General features: G+C 43.9%; 1 protein-coding gene across 6 annotated transcripts in view; it reads right to left on the bottom strand.

Moving 5' to 3' along the window:
* Positions 1-23,696, bottom strand: part of MORC2 (MORC family CW-type zinc finger 2) — a 41,595-nt gene that overhangs the window by 13,687 nt on the left and 4,212 nt on the right. For 4 of the 6 annotated variants that reach the window (XM_060311144.2, XM_030860819.3, XM_030860824.2 and 1 more), the window contains exons 2-11: positions 17,950-18,003; positions 15,726-15,760; positions 9,971-10,039; positions 9,369-9,459; positions 6,094-6,202; positions 2,351-2,510; positions 2,135-2,246; positions 1,551-1,676; positions 932-1,011; positions 243-325 (exon numbers count right to left, since the gene is read on the bottom strand). In XM_060311144.2, coding sequence (XP_060167127.1) covers positions 243-325; positions 932-1,011; positions 1,551-1,676; positions 2,135-2,246; positions 2,351-2,510; positions 6,094-6,202; positions 9,369-9,459; positions 9,971-10,039; positions 15,726-15,760; positions 17,950-18,003 — 919 coding nt within the window. The other 2 variants (XM_060311145.2, XM_060311147.2) reach the window with 2 other exon arrangements.

Below are 23,696 nucleotides of genomic sequence, written 5' to 3'. Positions count from 1 at the left end.
CTGAGGGAAGTGACCCTCTTCCATTTCTTTCTATAAACTGAGGATACTAACAGTGTCCACCTCACATGGTTGCCAAGATCCTGCCATACAGTGTGTTCAATAGTGACTATGGAAACATCATCACATCCCATTTTGCAGCTCTAGGGCAAGGGGTTCATGACTGGCGGTAGACAGAGCCAGGCGAGCTCTGGGATCCTAAGGGCAGCAACGCTGGAGAAGAGCTGCTGGGTCTGGGGCCTCACCCTGGAGTCCCGTGTCAGGTCTCCACCCAGGCGCACTTCTAATGTCCGAGCTTTGCTCTCCGCCTCCCTTGCCTTCTCTTCAGCTGAAACCCAGAAGAAACCATGATAAGAATTCAAAAGGTCAAAACTCTTAGCTATCCCTCCTGGACCCCATAGTGCAGTCCCTGCCGTATGAGACATTCGTACACTGTCAGGGAACAGGTGAGCTGGGAGAGCAGCCTCCTTGCTTGGAAAGTCAAGGAGGCCCCAAGGAAAACAGACACCAACTTTACAAATGAATCAGAACAGGTCAAGCACTGCCCAAGGCAACCAGAGTTAAACCCTCAGCAGGAGCTGGAAGTTACCAACAGTCCTCAGCCAACCACTCTCCTTGAGCAGCCAAGAAGCTTTGTCAGCAAGAGAGACCTTGAGATTTTTGCCCTGGAGTCAAGAAAACCAATTTCACAAGTATTTGTGCCAGAGGACAGTGTGGGACTCTTCACTCTGGGCAGGCAAGCTTTAGATAACAGCCTGTAAATGGCTGAAGGAGTAGCCTGGAAAGAAAAATTGCTGAGGGAGAGGTGGGAGAGAAACTGGACCAGTGGTTCAGGAAAGCCCACCCCTGGGTGTTGCATGGAGCTTTTGCCTGGATCCTGCTTTTGCCGCAAGCAACATCCCCCAGACGACCCTCCTGCCCAGGGGGTCATTACCAATCCGTGCCACGTGCTCAGCTTTCTTCACCTCCTGCTCCGCGCGAGTCTTGAACCGGCTTGATGTGTACTTGTACATCCTGGGGGGGCGGGGGGCGAGTAACCAGAGGGCCTGAGCATCAGAGGTGCAGGGCAGCAACTATCTTGGCCCTCCGATGAGTCAAAGCCAAGCTTATTTTAGCAAAAAGACTCAATTCCCTACTCCACTTGCCCCCTGCCATCCTGCTCCATCTTTGAAAAGCAACCTCACTACTCTCCGAGTGTGTCATTAATCCCACAGTAGAAACCAACCTCAGCAACGAGCAGGGCCTCTGCTTCCCTGTGTACTGTCTAAAGGGCCATTGGCCCTGCAACCAGAGGCTCAGACAGCTCACCGTGTCAGGCTGAGCACCCTCCACCTCACAGAAGGCACACTCAACAAACCTCACCAGCCACCTCTGCCGCTCCCTCAGGACCCAGTAGTTTGTCTGCAGTTAATCAAGCAGCTTAAAGACCCAAACGCAGTCAACACTGTCAGAGCCGCTGATCCACCATCACTTCAAAGATGCCCCAGAGACACATGGCCAGGCCCCATTCTTGGCCCAAAGGAAACAGCAGGCCAGGGTGGGCAGGCCCCTACCTGGGCTTGTAGAGGCAGCAGGAAAGCCTCTTGGTCTGCACCTTGTGCCCGTGGATGAAGATCCGCATCCGGGGATCAATGTAGAGCACAGCAGCATAGGCGCGGAAGGAGCGGCGCTCTGGCTTCCTGGAGGCAGCAGAACGGAGGGTGCTGTCACCCTCCCACCACCAGCCCAACTGAAGGCCTGGGTGGACAGCCTCTCTGCAGGCTCTCCACCTTTCCACCTCCCATCTCGGCTTCTCTTGCTGCCCTGAGGGGTGCTTCCTCTGTGTGGGCACCACATCCCACCTCCTCTCACGTCCCTGGCACAGACACCTAAACTGGCCCCACCATCCCAGCACGGACCTGGCAATTCCTCTCCCCTCTCTAGGCCTTGGTCTCTTTCTCATTCAAGTTAAGGAGCTGGGGCAAGGATCTGGATTAGCTGAGGACCTGCTGTCCTTCTATTCATCCCTTCTGCCTTGTGGCAGGAAGACATTGAGTTCTCAGCTTTACCAACTCTAAAACTGGGGAATTCAGGGAACAAGCTCACCCCTCTCAACCTCAAGTCACCTCCCTTTTCCTCCCTACCCAGCCACACTCACGTGCCCTCCGGAGAAGTCTCTGCCATCTGGATATCTCTTGGATTTGAGATTATGTCCAGCTCTGGCTCTCCGTTATCCATGAGTTTGAGATTGAAGATGATCACCAGCGTTCCTAGGGAATAGAAATCCTGTTGTTCTACCAGGCACCCCCAGCCAATCCCCATACTGCTCCTGGCTCTGGAGCTCCCTGATGCTAGAGGCCGCAGGCCTACTTACCACTGTCCCCAGGAATCTTCATGAACTGAGTCATCACTTCCTCTTCATTGCGGAAGGGAGAATACTTATAGATGAGTTCCGTCTCGATGGCAAACTTCTCCACGTTGTCTGTAACAGGTTCCCGGGTCCGAGCATTCCAGGTGGGCAATGGGACTATCACCTTTGGAGGAAGCACAAGCAGATGCTTGAAGGAAGCCCCAGAACAGCCTTCCCCCCGCAAATGTGCATCCATCTTTTCCCTCCCCACAGCAGCTCCACACTGCCCCAAGGGGAGGCCCAAGCCCCCCAGCCTGGCACCAGTGGCTCTAGCTTCTGCCCCTTCCCAAGACTCTGCCTCACACTGCTAGGTCCTCTGGGGTATGCTGCCTTATGGCCTGGGGGTCTTTGCATGAGCAGTTCCCTGCTTGGGATATCCCTGGTCATTTTCCCTATCTGGTAATAAGTTATTATTTCCACTAAGCAAAACATATTTGTGATGACCTAGTGAATCTAAAGACACACACAAACATAACTTATAACTCAGCAATTCTACTCCCAGGTATATATCCTAGGAGAAATAAAATCTAAAAACAAAACGCTATAGTATGAGTCCATTTATATAAAATTCATAAATAAGCAAAAAATAAACTATTATTCAAGAATGCATACACAGGTGACAAAATTATAAAGAAAAACAAGGAAATGACTGATCATCACCAAGGCAGTTCCTTAAGAGGTGCGATAAGGAATATGATTGGTGAGGGACACATGGGGACTTCTAGCATCAGTCTACGGTGGTGGCTACGTGGGTATTTGCTTTATAATTACTCTCAACTGTACGTAGGTTATTTTTTTTAATTTTATTGAAGTCTAGTTGATTTACAATGTTGTGTTAATTTCTGCTGTACAGCAAAGTGATTCAGTTATACATATATATATACATAGATTTTAATACACTCTTCCATATGTGTAAAATTTAATCTTACATCTACGTAATCTTCTAGAAAATCCTACCCTTGTCAATTATACCTCAATAAAGCTGGGAGAAAAATCCTACTCATTCTTCAAAAACCCTACTAAAACGCCACTTCCCCGGAGACATCAACATGCATCTCTCCCCCACGCCCCCACCCCTCTCCCAGGTGCCGGGGAGCCCTGTAGCCTGGGATTCCCTCTGCAGAGCAAACCACTCCAGGCACCTCAGAGGTTCAAAATGGCTGGCTGGCCCACCCTGCAGAAAAGGGGATTCTGTATTTTAACAAGCTCTGTGGTGATAAACTGTTAAGAGTTCTGAGGCACTTTACTGGTTTCTAAGAAGCTACAGTATTCAGCCCTGGGGCTGGTCTGGACACATTCCCACCCAGCTAAAAGTGATCTTATTTTGAAATCTTGGCTGAGTTCACACTAGAGTACAATCCAAAACAGTGACCTTCTAGCTCCAAGTAAGGAAAAAATTTCAACCTAGCTTTTTCACCGGGGGAATTGAATTCCATGTGTGTTCTGAGAATTGGTACCTCCTTTACACCTCCCAATCTTCACAGCAGTCCCAGGTGACAACGGCATTACTTTAACCTCTGGGCACTCACCTCATTTGACACCCACCCACCATTGGAATATTCCTCCTTTACTTTCAGGGTCACCACTCACCTGGCTTTCCTCCTACCCCTCTGGCCGCTCCTGCCTCCTTTGCTGCTTTCCCCTTCTCCTTGGCCTTTACATGTGGGTGGGCATGCCTAAGACCCCAGGCCCTCTTCTCCAACACGCTCTTTTAGGTGAGCCCATTCACTACGAAGATTCCTTGGAGTCTAAGCCTCCCCCGAGCTCCAGACCCAGACTTAACTTCGCGTGTCCAGGACAAAACGTACACGCTTCCCCTCCAAACTGCCCCTCTTCCATCCTTCCCCAGCTCCAGACAGCCCACCCCCAAGTACCACACCAGGACCTCAGCCATCTACAACCCCCCCTTCCCATTTCCCCTTTCCAACTGATTAAACACCAAATCTGCGGCCACTCCTATTTCTCTCACCTCCCTGCTGGAGTCCTGTAGACAGCCAGGGCCTCTGACACCAACACCCCAATCTTTCCAATCCAGGCACCACACAATAACCAAACTGATCATTTCAAAGAGGATCTAATACATTGCTTAGATTCCCTTTCCTGGATGCTTTTAATAAAGTCCCACACACTCCCCAAGGCCCAGAGGTCAGGCCCGACCTACCCTCTCTGCTCTCCAGAGGCCACCACCTCTCGTCAGGTGGCCCCTCTGCCCTTCCCACAGCCCCCACCAGCTCTCAGGCCAGGAACAGACCGTTTCTATTGACGCGCAGCCCCTGCTCGCACCACCCTCAGTCCACCAGGAAGCAGTCCTGAAAAGCCCAGCTGGGGCCAAATCCTCCTGCCCCACCTTTCCCGGGAGTGCTTGCCAGCTGCAGCACTTCTCTCACTCACCAAAAAGGCAAACAAACCCAGTGGCTCACGAAGTAAAGACGGCAGAAAAAGAGCCTTTCGTTCCCAGCATGAACTGATTTGCTATGATTTAGGCTCACATCTAAACAAGGCCAGTACCAATTTACTCACAGCCAACCAACACAGATGAGTTAGACTGACACTGACCGCATTTCACCTGTTTAAGTGACAGGAGTGGATTTCTCTCTGCAGACCCTCTTGGCCCCCTCTCAAGCTCTGGCCTCCATTTCTCACACAGGAAAGGAGTTAAGAGTCCAGTCTGAGGCTAGGCAGGCCAAGGCCTTCCCTGATCCTCCCATGAGCGGGCGCAGACCTCACCAAACCAGCTCTGCAGATATGAGCCACCAGGCCCAAAGAGAATCAGCTGTGCATGTGTTTAACTTACACAGTTAATTACCAAAAGGTTTCAAAATCAGAATATTCTAGAGTCATTAGGCCTTCCTTCCAGCATAACAATAATCAGCTGAGGCTGTGTGTCAGCTGCCACTTACTGAAAAACTTAAATGACTTTCCATGTGTTCACCTGCTTCACTACCTGTCCAGGCCCTGCAGGTATCAGACTTGTTTGTAGCTTCTGATATAAATGGTTAGAGTAACACATTTCCTCAAAAGGAAAATGCACTCACAGCACATTCCACAAAATCACCATCATATGGGAAAGACAGTGCTGTTCCTATTATTATCACCAGCTGTGGTCTCCACCCATAGTCAGGGAAGCCCCAAATACTCCCCCTGATAAAACAGCTCTCCCCAGTGACAACCCCTACCCCAGGACTGAATTCAAGCTGCAGATCTACGAGACCTACAAATCCAACTCTTGGTTCCTGACACTTGAAGGCCTCATTCTCAGAACCGGGACATCTCTTCTCTGAAGCTGTGAGATTTTACTTCCTCTCCCATTAAGACACCTGCCTTGGGCTTCCCTGGTGGCGTGGTGGTTGGGAGTCCGCCTGCCGATGCAGGGGACGTGGGTTCGTGCCCCGGTCTGGGAGGATCCCGCGTGCTGCGGAGCGCCTGGACCCATGGGCCATGGCCGCTGGGCCTGCGCGTCCGGAGCCTGTGCTCTACGGTGGGAGAGGCCACGTCAGTGAGAAGCCCGCGTACAGAAAAAAAAAAAAAAAAAGACACCTGCCTTAACCCCTCAACCAGTTCATCCAACCAACCAGCTAATCCCCTAACAGGGGATGTGGCTGCAATCCTGCAACGCCAATAAGCCCAGCATGCAAATGACCTATGAAAAGAGCCTGGGCAGAACTAGGAAGTAGAATGGTGACTGGGAGAACGAGGATGGGACCTACTTCATCAATGCCTTCCTCCTCGTGAAAGGTACGCGACAGGAAGAGACAGGTCATGGTCTCTTCCTTCTTGGTGAAGAGGATAAAATCCTTCCCAATGCGCATTGAGCCCCTGAAAGGGAAGCAGAAATGGGTTATTCTCCTAGGGATTCAAAAGCTCATCTGAAGAAGGAGCAAATCCCCCCTCTGGACGTGATGAGACTGCCTTTGGAGGGCTCCCCTAAAGGCCTCCCTGGGACCCAGGACCCTGAGCTGAGCTCCACAGCACTCGCTCCCTCTCCTCCCCGACCCCCACCTCCCGACACTCCTCCTCCTGCTCTTCCGTGGGCCTCAGTTTCTCCTCATCACCTTCTCAACCACATTTTCCCAGCATGCAGGGTTCTCTCACCACCAAGCATCAGCCCCAGGGGAGTCTCACCCCAGCTTGTCGCTGCCTGTGCTCTGGTTTCTTCCCAGCCACACAGGGCTGCTGTGGCCTAACTGTGAGCCACCAGGTTTCACTCCAGTAACACCTCCAACACACACATCATCTTCCACACTGAGCACATCCAGGTCTCACCCTGTCCTTCCTTCACTGACACCAACTCCCCTCCCATCCACTCATCAAACGGCAGCACCATCAAGGGAAGAGCCCACTGCCTATGCTCACAAGTCCTCAAAAAACCAGGATGGCCCCAAGGCTCAGCCAAACACAGAGCTAACCAAAGTATCACTGCTGAACACAGTTCCAAGGAGGCCTACAATTGGCTCATGTCCTGTAACCACAACCATCTTGTGTCTTGAATTGTTTTGTCACCTCATTAAGCCACAGGTCCCTGCTTTAGGAAGCAACTGGTTTCTGAAAAATGTGCCTCCAGGCTGACTTCCACAAGGCAAAAGTCTGAACAGAATCAACTGCTCCTTCCTCTATTTGGCTGAGTTAATCCTTCTGAGGAGCAGGCAAGGACAGGCCTTTCCGGGAAACACTGAACAGGGCAAAAGTGTGAAGCACCAGTGGGAACAGGACCCACTGATCTGTCTTCTGAGCAGCTTCTGGCTTTATGGCTATTACCTCATTAGTCCTCCTAATACCCCAGGGAGGTGACAGCGGCGGGAAGCCTTATTACTCCCTTCTATGTAAATACAAATACAAACTGGGCCAGTGTGCCAAGTATGCAAATGAACGCCATGCCCCATTTCCCCGAATGTTCAGGAAAACTCCAGGACACTATCCAGAGATGCTCCGGTGGCTGCCAAGTTGTTTTTCTCCTCCTCCAGTTCCCGAGGTGCTGGCAATGCTCCCTCCCCAGACAATCTCACAGTCCTCCTCCTGCCTCCCTGAAACTTACCGGTGGCAAAACGAGGCAAATTAGCTTACCTTCTGCCAAAGCTTGCTCTTACCCTAATTTTGCAAAACCTCTCACTTTGTGCCTCTTCCCTGTCTTTGATCCTGACCTTGGAGGGTAAATAGCAACAACCCAGAAACGCCACTTCTCTGCTGGCTTCTCTGCTTCACAGCCCTATTCTCACCACAAATCACTTCCTCCTGAAACTCTTTCAACTTCTACACTGGTTTCAAAATGAATTCACTCTGAACACTAGAGGGCTCCTTCTCAATGGCGCCTTCTCAAAAGTCGTTCTACCAGAATATGCTGATGGCAACACTCTCAACTTCGGTATGCTTTCCTTCCTGGTCTTCTAAGCACTTCCAGAATCTTATTTCATTTGCTCCTGAAGCTTCCTCAGTAAGGAAGAATGTCAGCATTTAGAAGCCCATTTTCTACAGTAGGAAACAGATACTCAGAGAAGGTGAAATGGCTTGTCTGAAGTCACAGAGCTGATAAAACCAGGAAGGGGTTTTATCTATAATCCAGAAGGGAAGTCAGGGTTTCTTACATCTGACTCTAGGAGAACTCAGTTGTTGGAAACTTAGATCACCACACCAGAATCACCTGGGCCCTACCCCAGGCCCACCAAATCAGGCCCAAAATCTACCATGGAAAGATCAAAGGAGAGATGAAGAAGGGAGAAACTAGGCTAGGGCTCTCACAGTAATGATAGATTCTTAACCTACTCATATGTGTTATAATCTCAATTTACAAAGGAGGAGGCTGAGGCTCACAGAAGCAATTAAGCGGCTGATGTCAGATTTGAACTTTGGTTTGACTGAAGTGAGATGGACAGCAGCTCCGGCCTTGCAGTCAGAAAGACGTGGTGCATATCTCAGCTCTACACTTGGGCATTTTCACACCTTTGGGCAAGTCACATCACCCCTATAAACCTCAATTTTCTCATCTGAAGATGAGAATCATAGTACATATACCTCACAGGGCTATGGTGAGGATTAAACGAAATCATCCAAGTAAAGTTTTTAGCACAGTGCCCAGCACATGGTAAGTGCTTGTTATTGAGAGACAAGTGGGAGATCCAGGTACCAGGTCCTTGCCATCATGGGAAGCACTCTCTCTCTTCCCCATACATCCAAGCTGGTTGCATGGAGGGACAACTGATGCTGCTGCCCAACCAAACACCACCCTCAAATAAAACAACACATTTCCATAGCAAGACTAGAAACATGACTCAGAATTCCATTTGTAGAAACTCCAATCCCACTAAATCTTATTCCATCCAAAGGTATGTACAACTGGAAGTGAGCATTTCAGAAATAGAAATCTTTCTCTTGGGGCTTCACTCAAAACCAGAACACCACATTCCAAATGCCAAACAAGTGGGAACCAAGGGCTGAGAAAGAAGTCTCAAGGGATGGGGAGACATTAGGTAGGTCCCTGCTACAGGGCCTGGCAGGACATGTGAGTAGCAACCAGGTCCTTTGGTGGTGTTGTGGGGGGGTGTTTTGGGTCTCTCACTAACTCACCCTGGATCCCCAGTGCCTGGCACAAAGTGTGACAGGTGCTCAGGGGACACACGGCACCACGGAGTGACCCCCTCACCATCTCATAAGCAACCCAAGCCCACAAAACAGCCACTTGCATCTTCAACCACAAGGTAAAAATAAGAATTTTCAGTAGGAGGAGAGGTGCTGTTCCAGAGCACAGTGCCAAGAGAAACCTACAGCTTCTCCCACCTCAATGATTTTGGATGTTCATACTCTTTGATCTGTGACGTAGGCTGGACATCAGCTGCTAAGTCCCCAAACCACAACTCCTTCCGGACTCTCCTCCTGTTCCAGAATTACAGTGATGGACGGACAAGGACGAGGAACATTTTCATTGGACAGAAGCAGGAGGGCATTGCTCGATTTTGTTTTGAGTCCTGGGACAGGCTTCTAGTATACTTACGATTTTAACCCATTCCCGTACTGCCCAATCTGGGTGGACTCAGGCGTTCGCTTGGCTGACTTCCCAAACTGGATCACGCTAGCAGCATCACCTGAAGTGGCGGACACAAGACAAAGTGAAAAGTTTGCTTTTCTTTCCCAGACTCTCAAAAATCAAAGGTCTGAGCCTTGTTAAATCCAAGCAGGGCTGTCTGTCTACTGAAAACCTCTGTCCAAGGAAATTCACAACCATGAGGCAAATGGAGGAAACCTCTGACTGGCCTGTCAGTACTGCCATCACTGGGCCCTTGTTCTGTTACCAGAACGTGGTAATAAGGCTGGGAGAGGCCACCACAGTTCCAGCTCCAGGATGTTACACAAGCTGATAAATACAATGTCAAGAGACAGGTAATCTGACGGACTTCAGGCTGCCATTCAGATCCTATCTCCCATGCTAGAATAAAACCCAGCAAATCTGTGAGTGGAATTAAGCCTGAGATGTTGCAAGAGACCTCCCTCTCCCTTCTAGTCACAAGAGTGAGGCAGAAAAACAAGTTAACACAATAAGCATTTTGTAAAAATGGTTACTTCCTCCCCAAAAGAAGCAATCAGCCCAACACTCACTTGGATCCATTCCTGCTCCATCATCCAAAAAACAAAGCATAAATCCTCCGCGAAGGTCCTCTCGCCTTTCTGTAAAAGAAGGAGCTGCCATTACTGGGCAGTTACCCACCAGAGGGCGGCAACCTGTTTGTGATCGGAAGGTGGATCAATGTGAAGCTTAGTCCAAAAAGGCCTTCTCCTTCTAACAGTCCTAGCTAGTGTGAGTTAAATGTCAGGGCCCTTGATGGTAGGAATTTCCATCAAAGGCTCTCCAATGCATTCTAGTCCACGACAAAGCATAAGAGAATGTATAAGGAAGGGACAGAGAATACCTAGTCCAGCATCTAGCCACAGCCAGGGCCACTGAACATGCACGGATTTCATACACACCTCAACCATCCTTCTGCCTCTCTGCACCTGGATTTTTTCCACCTCTGCCTTCTGCTGTGGACACTAAAGTACTCCAACTACTACATGCTGTACCTTATCAACAGTGCTCAAATTCAACAGGGCACCTCGTTTGTGGGTTAAGTTCGGGGTAGCCTTCAGATAAAGTGATGGAGCCAGACGTGCTATGGACACAGTGGTAGCAGCTGCTATCTAGAAGGTGAATTACTAAGTCAGTATGTGACTAGCCCCAGGCCAACCATAGTTTCTGGGCCATCAGTATTCATCATCACATCCCCTCCTTGCTATGGGTCCTTCAAATAGCTCCCCATCCCAGAAGTGAGATGGCACAGAGTATAGTGAGAGCTGCCTGGTTTCCAACTGGACCTGCTCGACTGGAGAGAGGAACAGTCCTTCGACAATAAGAGACAGAGCAGCTGTGGCAGGGCATCCTGACCGACAGGAAGGAAATGTATGAGACTAAGGCTGCCATTCCAGTGGCCAGAAGAACCCCTTCCTTCAGCAGCTGTCTCTACAGCAGCAAGTGGTCACTCAGAGCAGTCTGGGTCCAAGCACATCAGAGACACTGGAGAAGAGATTCCCAAACAGGGAAGGGAACCACACTAGAGTTTCCAAGGTGCCTTTTGACCCCAGTGATGAGGACTAGGCAGGCAAAGGAGGAACGGCACAGGCCTTGGAATCAGGAGAGCATTTGTACTAAAAAGGAAGAAGGTCAGTTTAAGGTACTACAGGGATAAGCCCAAGGCTGCCTTGGAGTCTATTCCCTAATTGAGGACATTTTTGTCTCCCCCAAGCTGCAGTTCACCAACTTCACCCAACTATCTAAGCAGTGGAACCTCAGTTTAAAATGCTCTTTGTCCTCCCCTCAAGTTAAATACTCAAGTAAGTCATAACCACCTCTGTTAAATGGACTAGTTAATGTAATTTAAAATGCTATTTCAGAAGTACTATAAGCCACAGAGATTTTCAAGTATCATTCGATGTTCAGGAAGCTGAACTTTGCTGAAACATTAATCACAGGTGCTTCCTGAAAGTTCGAGAATAAGGACCTTCTTGGAAGTACTACTGGTAGATAAGAAAATTTTTCCTGTGGCAGTGCCTTTTATCAGTCTGGAGAACCCAAATGAGATCTAGTAAGCAGAAGCAAGGGCAAAAAAGGTGCAAAAATTTCTCAAAGTTTCCTTCTGGAGGAAGCAAAGTGTCATATGGAGACTCAAACTGGGTCAGGAACAGAGCGTGGTAAAGAAAGTGTTCTAAATCTAGCCAAGAGCCATTTGCTGTATGCTTTAGCCATAAAATGTACACGAAGACTCTGCTTTGGGATCTAGAAATTGGTTCAAGCCAAGTGTATCTGAAAAACCTCCAAGGATTGATTACTGGCATTTCTTGAACACTACCTAGGAATTACTTCTAGGTCCTTATGTTTGGTAGAACAGGACTCACGGGCCGTTTTCTTTTTTTTTTAATTTTGATGCTTTTTAAAAAAAATTTATTCATGTCTGGCTGCGTTGGGTCTTCGTTGCTGCGCGCGGGCTTTCTCTAGTTGCAGCAAGCGGGGGTTACTCTTCGCTGCCGTGCGCAGGCTTCTCATTGCAGTGGCTTCTCTTATTGTGGAGCATGAGCTCAAGGCGCACGGGCTTCAGTAGTTGTGGCACACAGGCTCGGTAGTTGTGGCTCGCGGGCTCTAGAGCACAGGCTCAGTAGTTGTGGCGCACGGGCTTAGTTGCTCCACACACAGCATGTGGGATCTTCCCGGACCAGAGTTTGAACCCGTGTGCCCTGCACTTGCAGGCGGATTCTTAACCACTGCGCCACCAGGGAAGTCCACACAGGCTGTTTTAACACACAATCATCACTTAACAGTGGGTCTGAGATCCCTTTCTTGCCCAAGGACTTCACTTTAAAGCTTTTTCATATGTTTATGAGAGTAAGAGACCCACCTATGGAGGGTCCTCCTGGCCACACAGTGACCAACAGTAAGTAAGCAGCTAGCAGTGCTCAGGTCCACAGTCACGTGTGGCACTGCCTCAGGGCCAAAAGAGACTAGGTGACACAGCAGTAACTCCTTCAACTTTGTAAGGAGGCAGTATGGCATCTTCACTTGGCTAAAATGCTTATCCCTATCACTCAGTTATTCAATGTGCCTGGCTCTGTGATGAAGATAATAGCCGAGAATAATGCGGATGTGATCACTGCCTTCAGGGAGCTTACAATTCATAGGATAGCTACTCCTGTAGCAGATCAGTAAGCAGGAGGGTTTAAGCAGAAGGAGACTGAGAAGAGTGTCAGCTAGAGCAAAGGCAGTGTGCATGAGGATCACCTGAAGAGCCTGTTAAAATACAGATTCGGGGCTCCACCCTGCAGAGTCTAGTAGTGTGGGTCGGAGGTGGTACCTGAGAATTTGCATTTCTAACAAGCTCCCAGGTGATGCCAATACTGTCCACCACTGGTCCACTCTTTGAGAAGCAGAGAGCTAGAGCTAGCAAGAACTAGAAGGCCTCTCTGCTTGAACCTATCTCCCCAGACATTCCAGCAGTTAGAGATACATTCCTAGCACATTCTATTCACTTTAGTCAGTCAATTGAGTGCTATCTAAAGCCTCTAAGCAAAGGATTTTTATGAAGATGGGGGAGTTCTGGACAGAAGGGAGTCTAGGCAGCTGGAGGTTGTCTGCTCCCCGTTCCAACATACATCTCAGAAGCAAGACAAGGAGGGCAAAGCCAAACTACCTTCTTTGCAGTTGTGCTTCAGGCCCTGGGTGCAGCTATGTACAATCACAGACCCAGTGTGGAAGGCTGCACATCTAAGTTTCCCCCAACATGACCAAGTCTGGCCTCTCCAAGTTAGCCCAACGTTCCTCCATCCAACTCCCATTGGGGAGAACAGGAAAAAGAAAGAAGCTGGAAAGGAGATGTGAAATGGAGCTATAAGTCAAAAGTCAGAGGCGACAAAATGATGTTGTCCTCAGCGGAGGCTGTAACAGAACAACACTCAAGTTCCTCGTACTTTGCAATGTGTTTGAGCAGTATTTGTTTCAGCTACATTTGCTCTAATTTTCCATTTACTAACCATTGACCTGGCATCACAAAAGGGATCTTTCTTTGAGGCATGGCAGTCCCTATCCAAGGAAGTCCAGAAGATCAATAAAAATACACTCTACTTCTGACAGGCACGTTATGGTCTGGCCCCACCTAACAGGAATGCTTTGGGTACGGGAGTCTGATTCCTTTCTCACCCTTCTTTAAATTACAATGTGAATGTGTGGCGAATTCAAACCACATCTGATGTTGGGGGAGATTTCCGAGTTCAGTTATCAATCTAGTTTCAGAATGGGAGACAGGAAGATACTTTCCCCAATATAGTAAGAACAAAAACTTTATATTACTAATTCTATTATTCTACTTGTAAAATGAGGTTGCTTTTATTCCTCCTGTTGAATGTGTTAATACGGCACTGAAGTAGAAAAGTGTGAAGTTAGGGGCACCTCAGTCAAGATTCCCAATCTCAAGGTACTTGAGAGTAAATCAAGTCTTTCTCCAAAATGCTATAGTGCTTAGCGCTTCTATCACACCATTTAATCTTTAACTACCTTGACAGTTCCCTCAAGATCAAGTTATTGTTCTCTAATCCTCTGTAGAGTGCTGTCTCTCCAATTAGTGACTAAGCTGTCTAATGAGAATTTAGCAAAGGCCCCATCTCATGCTCTCTCGACTCCTCCCAAAACACAACAGCAGTAACACTGAGCACAGAATGAATGCACACTGGGCCCTTTTCATTTAAAGTGAAATCCAACTGTTTGTTCTGCTGCATTCTAAGGGTAAAGCACTAAATTTCCTTGCTGAAATTCACCCACCAAAGGTAGTAAGAAGGAGCAGGGATGATCTCTTTTAAAAAACTTCTTCCAGTAATTCCCTGGAGGTCCAGTGGTTAGGCGCTCTCACTGCTGGGGCCTCGGATTCAATCCCTGATCTGGGGACTAAACTCCCATAGGCTGCGTGGCGCAGCCAAAATAAAAAAAAAGCTTCTTCCAAATAGATTTGGCTATGATGATTTGTCCCTTCAACATCACTTGGAGTGGAGACCCATTCTGTGCTTTGCCATCTGTGCAATGATTAAAACAGCCACCATTTCTTTCAGAGGTAGCGGTTACTACTCCTCACTAAAGCACACTAAGATGTAAGACATACTGTGGCTTGGGAATGATGCCTCCATCTGGCCTGAGGGTTTAGTAACCATCTTCTAACATTCTGCTGCTATGCCCCCTTTTCTTGTTATTTTCTTCTAAAAATAAAAGTAGTCTTATTTTCACCACTTTGGCAGAGCCTTCTGAACAGAAGGCTTTAGAATTTAAGCAGTATAGCTGACTTTTAGCTGTTCTGAATATTTTCTTTGCTCCAAAGAAAGGAATAAGAAATTCGTATCTAGGGAGATTCTTTATAATTATATGGCATTGGAAATTCTAAGAATTACTTCCTATTGTGTGATTATCCCCATTTATCAAACAGGTCTGTGAAGAAAAAGAGGGATTATTTGATAACCATATATTCCCATAAAAACACTCAAGTTTTCTCAAAAGCTAGACAATGCTACCCAAATTGGATTTAAAAGCCATCTTCCTCTGTTCCACTTCCAGATTTTTAGCATTCAAACGACCAAAAAATGTGCTGGTGCAAACACTGAACAGGCAAAAAGCAAGCTATTTATCAAATAATAAATAAATAAATAAATAATAATGACTAAGATTTCTTCCACTGTTGTACCCACTCCATAAAAAAAAAAAAAAGGATCTTGCTGCCAAAGAGCAGAGCCAATTAGGCAAAATAGTAGATGCTGTCAATATCTTTAAATTCGAAGCAAAGCAGCCCTTCTTCCTACATAACTTCTCTGCCTGAGAACATCTCTGCAGACCTCAGTGTCAACCTGGTTACACAACTGTTTTATACAACTGACACCAGCAACTCTCCAAGTTGGGACTTGTCCTCACCAAGGCTGCAGAGGGAGAAGATGGCCTTCAACAAGATCTCTCTTTGGCTGCAGGAACCACAAACCTGGTCACCTGCTAACTCCAATCAGGACAATCAGTGGTACTTGGTCATTTCACTCCCCATCACCCCCATAAATCTCCTAGCGGATTTATTTAAATAGATCTATAGATCTGGGCACCCTGTGTTAGTTCCTTTACACCAATATTCTTGATTTCTATTACATGCCTGACGAGGGCTGCCCTGTTTCTCCTTAAGACCTGTAGTAATCAGGCTGTCTACCCACGCTCCAAAAACCAGTTTTTTCCCACTCATTTCTTCTTAGGCACAGCAATAAATGCTTTCGGGAACTGGGCATTAGAAGAAAGGACTGATGTCTGTCTTACCTGCATAAATATCGATTCTGGTGGCATCAGCATCTCTGCAAAGTTAAAAGAAAAAAAAATCAAGATTCAAATGAGAATATGAAAATATCAACCATCAAGATGCACAATATTTTGAGGGGGATATGTACTATTTTGAATCTATCTTCAGGAAGTCATAAAGAAATTCTATATACATTAAAGATATACTTTTACATTTGGTAACACAATTTTCCTTACATGTCTATGAAACACTTCTGGAGCTCCAAATTATTTAAAATAATCACAGGATACACAGGACCTAGATACACTTTTTTAATAAAAATTTCACAGTGAAACATCTAAAAAGAACATTTTTTAGATGTTTAAAAACATCTAAAAAATGTTTTATCCTTTTTTAGAGGATAAAAAAGAACATTTCTTTTACACACTAGGAAATGACTCCAATCACTCATTTGATTGCAATCATAAACAATGTTCCAATAACTTGTCCATTTTTTCTTCTCACCAAGATTTGAGAAAAAAGAAAACAACAACTGGCCACAAAGCCTAAGAAAAATCAGGTCTCATGGTATACACACTATAGTCAGCAGACTGATTCATAAGCCCATAATCTGATCCTCCCTAAACTTGAAAGGAAGTTGGGACAGTCCATTAGACTCCAGCCATCAGCTGAAATAAAAGTTCAGTTATCAATGAAGTCTTCCATAAAGGCTTGAAAGTAATCTAGTCCAGTTCTGCCAACTGTAGACAAGGAAAATGAGACACAGAGTTTCATTGGTTTTAAATGTGAAAAATCCACTCAAATCCATACAACTCTACATGTGCCTATTCTCAAAGACATAAAAACATTTTCAAAAATAAAAAAGATTGGCAAAATGTGTGCATGAGCAGGAACATACATTCCCAGACAATCTCCAGTTCACCGTATGATATACAAAACAGCAGTCTGACAAAACACATTACAGTCTCACTAAACTAACAAGTGGGAAATTCAAACACAGTTCCATTAAGCTACAACATTTTTAAATTGAATATAAAAATTATAAGTCAACCAGGATTGAAACAATTGAAAACATTGAAAATGGGAGCTTTCTAGTTAAACAACTTGTTAACCAGCACACTTCCATAAGCAGTCCAGTGAATAATAACAATAAAAGTAATAATAGTATAGGTTTATAGCATGGACATAGGTAGACATAATTATTATTATGTCATTAACTGGAGATCTGTTTAGAAAGTACTCCTGTCAACTCTTATCCTCTTCTTCCTTCATTAGTCATCAACACTTGGTCAATAAACGCCGTGTCTGAATTTTATGTTTGCATTCAGAAACAAGACTGAGATAATATTTTAGTGATATAATTATAAAAAGACTTCTGATTTGGACTTTGCTATTTATCTCTGAACCAACCCAAACTTTTCAGTCTTGCTCAGTAACATTTATAGGCTTCTTAAATAAAAGTGCTTAGCGCTTCTAAGCACAATTGCTAACAATGGAAGATGCTTTGATCAACCTGAGTCATCTGACAATAAAATACAGTCACTCCTCCGTATCTGCAGGGGATTGGTTCCAGGACCACCCAGGAATACCAAAATCTGCAGATGCTCAACTCCCTTATATAAAATAGTATAGTACTTGCATATAACCTATGCACATCCTCACGTCTACTTAAAATCATCTCTAGCTACTTATGATAACTAATACAATGTAAATGCTATGTAAATAGTTGCCAGCATGCAACAAATTCAAGTTTTACTTTTTTGGAACTTTCTGGAACTTTCAAATACTTTCGATCATGGTTCATTGAATCACAGATGCAGAACTTGCAGATACAGAGGGCTGATTATACATTTTGGGAAGACACAGAACTCTGACATAATTTTAAAGACATTAGGTAGTGTACTGTCCTGGTAGCACAAATTAAAACAGAGCTTGTCTGTCCTAGTAATTAGCTAACTAAATTTTTATCTTAATTCCCTGTTTTTCACTACAATTATCTTGCTCTAATACACAAGGGAAGGTAGCTTTGGAGGTCATAAATTCACTATTTTTAGGCTGGAGCACAGCAATGAATGAATTAAGGTATCAACTAATGTGCTATTAAAGATACTTTTTGGGTAAGAGGCTTCTTAGGAATGAGTCGCATTTGCAACAGAATTGCCCTTCTCCCAAGTCTTCAGAGAGCAAAGGTCACACGACCCAAAAAGTTTTCACGCAGAGACTGTATGCTTGAAGACTACATACCTTGCATTATCAACTAGTTCAGCAAGAGCACCAAACAAGAATTCATGAGTGGTTCTGAAATGATAAATATTGAGAGTCAGGAAAAGAATTATGGAATTAAATTATGATTCCTAATAAAAAGTCAAGGTTATAAAATAAAGTTTTTGGGAAAAAAAAACCTAAAATTGTCATTTGCATCATCAATTTACATTACTGAAGTTTAAATTTCCCCACAATTCAAGTCTTTCCAGAGCTCACTAGTAGTCCTCTAGTGTTAACCTGTCAAGTTCTGCTATCTACTCAAAAATGTTTATTCTTACTATTTTGAGTAGAGGAACCCACTCTAAAACATTCAAAGATTCCTATGTGTACTACTTCTAAAACAGTGTTTTTCACTATTCGTATTCTACCCTGAAAAATGCCTATATTTCATTTTTCATTGCCTTAACCAGCTGTCAGTTTCTGCATATCTCTTAAGAATTCTCAAAGGACAAATTGCTAGCATTCAGCTTTACCAATACCTTTGTGTGATTTACTGGTGAAAACCCATTCAGTTTTGTGCAATTTATAAGCAAAAATACTCCATTTGAAAGTGGGGAGAAAGAAAATAATCCATTTCTTGACATTCCCTGATTTTGGCCAAAAACAAAACTTTCTCCACATTAAAGAAAGGAATCCAAGACACTCTTAAACAATTCCTCCTTATCCTAAGAGGATAAGGGCTTGGTGTGGCCTCCTAGGGCCCTTGTTCAAGTTAGCCCTTTCAAGGAGGGTAGCCAATGGTCATCTCCTCCTCTAGGAGGCTGCTCAAAATGTGAGTGGGATAAGTTCACAATTACCATGTTATTCAGAACTCAATAAAGATGATGTTTATATGTAAGATGTCTCCTTACATTTCTTCCTCCATTTATACCTTCTTTAATTTGTGCTGTTTCCCATAATAGTCCTCGTTAGATATAAAAGTAGATGTGTCTACCTAGAACCACCTAGAAACTCTGACATATTTCTTCTTTGGCCACACCTTGTGGCATGTGGGACCCTAGTTCCTTGACCAGGGATGGAACCTGTGCCCCCTGCAGTGGAAGTACGGAGACTTAACAACTGGACCTCCAGGGGAGTCCTGAAACTCTGACTTTTGATTAAAGAAAATATAAAAGCATTAACCCACATATTACCATCATCAATTTTTCAAAAATAACCATGTTATTCCAGTTGATTTTTTTGTATGTAAAGTTTCAGCCAATAGATAAAGTGAAAATTTCTAAAAATTGAGAATGAAATATATCAATACTAAATAAGCAGTGTCTAGGATCTATGAGCACTTACTATATTGTTCAAAACAAATTGTAAAACGCTTGTTTATAAAATAAATACCCAAATTTCAAGTGTCCAGGAACACTGGTTTTTCCTCAAATAAATCTTCAAATTTTTACAAATGCAAATTTTTAATTAAAACTACCAGTTCTTGGAATTTTAGGAAGAACTTTTCCCCATGAGATCAGTGAATATATCTGCTGCTGATCCAAAGGCAGTACCATGATGTATTAACAAAATGTAGAAAATTTATCTCCAAGTCCCCTAACAGAGCTCAAATTCTTCTGACTAAAATCCAATTCTTAATTATTTTACATGAAAACCCCCCCCCACAATTTTGCAAGGAAAAACACCTGCAAGAAACATCCATATCTTTATTTTAAAAATGTGTCTCCAAGGGCTTCTCTGGTGGCACAGTGGTTAAGAATCCACCTGTCAGAACACTCTATGACATAAATCACAGCAAGATCCTTTTTGACCCACTTCCTACAGAAATGGAAATAAAAACAAAAATAAACAAATGGGACCTAATGAAACTCAAAAGCTTTTGCACAGCAAAGGAAACCATAAACAAGACAAAAAGACAACCCTCAGAATGGGAGAAAATATTTGCAAATGGAGCCACTGACAAAGGATTAATCTCCAAAATTTACAAGCAGCTCATGCAGCTCAGTATCAAAAAAACAAACAACCCAATCCAAAACTGGGCAGAAGACCTACATAGACATTTCTCCAAAGAAGATATACAGATTGCCAACAAACACATGAAAGGATGCTCAACATCATTAATCATTAGAGAAATGCAAATCAAAATTACAATGAGGTATCACCTCACACCAGTGAGAATGGCCATCAACCAAAAATCTACAAACAATAAATGCTGGAGAGGGTGTGGAGAAAAGGGAACCCTCTTGCACTGTTGGTGGGAATGTAAATTGATACAGCCACTATGGAGAACAGTATGGAGGTTCCTTAAAAACTAAAAATAGCACTACCATACAACCCAGCAATCCGACTACTGGGCATATACCCTGAGAAAACCATAATTCAAAAGGAGTCATGTACCACAATGTTCACTGCAGCTCTATTTACAACAGCCAGGACATGGAAGCAACCTAAGTGTCCATCGACAGATGAATGGATAAAGAAGATGTGGCACATATATATGGTGGAATATTACTCAGCCCTTAAAAGAAATGAAACTGAGTTATTTGTAGTGAGGTGGATGCACCTGAAGTCTGTCATACAGAGTGAAGTCAGTTAGAAAGAGAAAAACAAATACCGTATGCTAACACATATATATGGAATCTAAAAAAAAAAAAAAAAAGGTCATGAAGAACCTAGGGGCAGGACAGGAATAAAGACACAGACCTACTAGAGAATGGACTTGAGAACACGGGGAGGGGGAAGGGTAAGCTGGGACAAACTGAGGGAGTGGCATAGACATATATGCACTACCAAATGTAAAACCAATAGCTGGTGGGAAGCAGCTGCATAGCACAGGGAGATCAGCTCGGTGCTTTGTGACCACCTAGAGGGGTGGGATAGGGAGGGTGGGAGGGAGGGAGACGCAAGAGGGAAGAGATATGGGGATATATGTATATGTATAGCTGATTCACTCTGTTATACAGCAGAAACTAACACCACTGTAAAGCAATTATACTCCAATAAAGATGCTAAAAAATAAATAAATTTTAAAATAATTTTTAAAATATTAAAAAAAAAACAGAATCCACCTGCCAATGCAGGGGACACGGGTTCAAGCCCTGGTCCAGGAAGATGCCACATGTCACGGAGCAAATAAGCCCATGCGCCACAACTACTGAGCCTGCACTCTAGAGCCCACAAGCCACAACTACTGAAACCCACGTGCCTAGAATCCTTGCTCCACAACAAGAGAAGCCACTGCAATGAGAAACCCGCGCACCACAACCAGGAGTAACCACAGCTCGCCACAACTAGAGAAAGCCTGTAGGCAGCAATGAAGACCCAACACAGCCAAAAATAAATTAATTAATTTAAATAAATAAATAAAAGACAAACTCATTAAAAAAAAATTTGTCTCTAAAATCATCACCTTAAATTCTTCAAATTATCAATGGAAGAAACAAAAAAATATTCTGATTACTTCAACTAATTAAATAGGGAAAATAAGCTGGAAAATTAAAGTGATTTGATGATGGTAATATAAGTTAAAAGTAAATCTTTGTTTTCAAGCTTTCAACCAATCATTTTCCTGTCTGACTAAGCAATGACTAAGAAACTTATAAAGTGAATTAGTTTTCTATACTCTAAATTTTCTTTTTATTTTATTTTTTTTTTTTTGCGGTACGCAAAAAACAGTGAGAGGGGGCCTCTCACTGTTGTGGCCTCTCCCGCTGCGGAGCACAGGCTCCAGACGCGCAGGCTCAGCGGCCATGGCTCACGGGCCCAGCCTCTCTGCCGCATGTGGGATCTTCCCGGACCAGGGCACGAACCCGTGTCCCCTGCATTGGCAGGTGGACTCAACCACTGCGCCACCAGGGAAGCCCCCTAAATTTTCTTTTTAATTTTGAAGGCTAAAATGTAAAGTAACAAATTCTACTGCAATATTTCTCATTTCAAAAAGAATTTGTACTTGAAGTCAAGGAATATCAGAAATATAGCTCCTGGAAAAAAAACAAGAGTACAATCTTAGTAAGAATGAGACTACAATTTGTATGTAGAAATCTTTGGGATTATCTGGCCTTTGGTAGTGACAATGGTGAATATCAATAATCTGGAAAACTAATTCTGATACCTTTGCCATCAGGGCAAAGAAATCAAAAACAGAAACAGCAATTGCTTCTCACCAATACATATTTCTGATTGTTTCACATGAAAATTAAAGACATTTAGAATTCAGTAATATCTCAAAAGGGCAAGCACAAAGAGCACTTCTGGCTAAGTTTTTAGTGCTTTCTACACAATGCTTAGAAAAGTGTCTTGTACATTTAGAATCTAAAGAAAACATTCCAAATGTCTTCGTTGTTCCGCACAGTATCAATGCTGTTCCACAATACATATTTCAGATAAGTTAACAGATACTTTAAAATGTAGCTAAGGGGTGCTTTTGTGATGTGTGCTGACACATCATAAAAGGAGCCTTTTGTGACAACTGTTGGTAAGGTCAGAGACAACACTCGGATTCTTCTCCAAACCTCCAAGTGAATAACTGATCCTACTAACATGCTAAAGCCAAAGTTCTAAGTATCTCTTAAATTCATAAGAACCAAAAACGTACCAACTGTGTAAGCTCTCCCCTTTTTTTCAAATAACATTCAAAGAGGTGTACTCATTGCTAGCTGGCAGTTGAGATAGAGATATCTGTATAAGTATCAAAGGAAATTATTTTCTTCACAGACCTAAAGATTCTTTGCATGTGATCCAAGAAAGATCAACCATCTGGAAAAAGACAAAGATTTTTAACAACCTCTTTCACTTTCAACTGATTGTGGCTTTTATACCATTTGTGCTACGATCAAAATAACTTTGCAGCTCAGCATTTCCAGTGACAAATTCAAGTGTAAATCTACTCATTATGTAAGGAAAATGGTCTATTTATATTCAGCCTGAATTTAAAGCCATAGATTATCCATAACCCCATCACACAGTGATAGCTTCTGCTGAATTCTTGGATATGCTGTTAAGAGTTAATTGCCTTAACTGCTAGAAAATAAAGATAAAAATTCTAGAGCAACCATTTTACATTCTAATGGCTTTAACATAGTCAGAGTGTGAACCCACATTTCAACAGGATTATAAATTATAAGATATATGGTCTCTAGAGATGAAAGGTTCCTTTACATTCACTTCACATACCAAGAAAGCAACCCAAAAATATATGGCCAAGATAATAAGTTATTAAATGTGCAGACACGAAGAGACATAGAAAACAGGCATCTTATACTTAAGCACCCTGCTCTATCAGAGCACTTAGCAATACTGCATACAGAGTGATTTAAGATACGCCCCTTATGCCAAAGGAACATCACTACCATCGCTACATCTGGTATCTGGCCCTTGACTACTCATGAACATTTTAGTAGCAGTCACAAAATCCATCACCAAAGAGCAGTAACAGCATAAAACTACATTTAGTAGTTCATTGACTGAAGTTAATTCTAACTTCAATCATTTCATATGAGCAACATGCAATATTAAAGCAAATTAGCCTAAGACCTTCATGTTAGAATTTCCCAGGCCTGCTTCAAACCTTAATGCTGATATAATCAAGAGAATAACCATCAACAGTTACTGTAGACCTAACACAAAAAAAATTTTTTAATTTAAGGCAGGGGTTTATCATCTCCAACAGATGCTCCAGAATTTACTAAAAATTAATCTGCCTAATGACTACCACCAAACAGCAAGTAGCTACCACACTGACCAACTTTTGGTTTATATGAGGTAATATTATAAATAAAACAAATAAC

The sequence above is a fragment of the Globicephala melas genome, chromosome 13 (genome assembly GCF_963455315.2).
Source record: "Globicephala melas chromosome 13, mGloMel1.2, whole genome shotgun sequence".
Classification (NCBI taxonomy): domain Eukaryota; kingdom Metazoa; phylum Chordata; class Mammalia; order Artiodactyla; family Delphinidae; genus Globicephala; species Globicephala melas.
The sequence above is the reverse complement of the archived record's forward strand: the minus strand, read 5'-3'. Positions and strand labels throughout refer to the sequence as shown.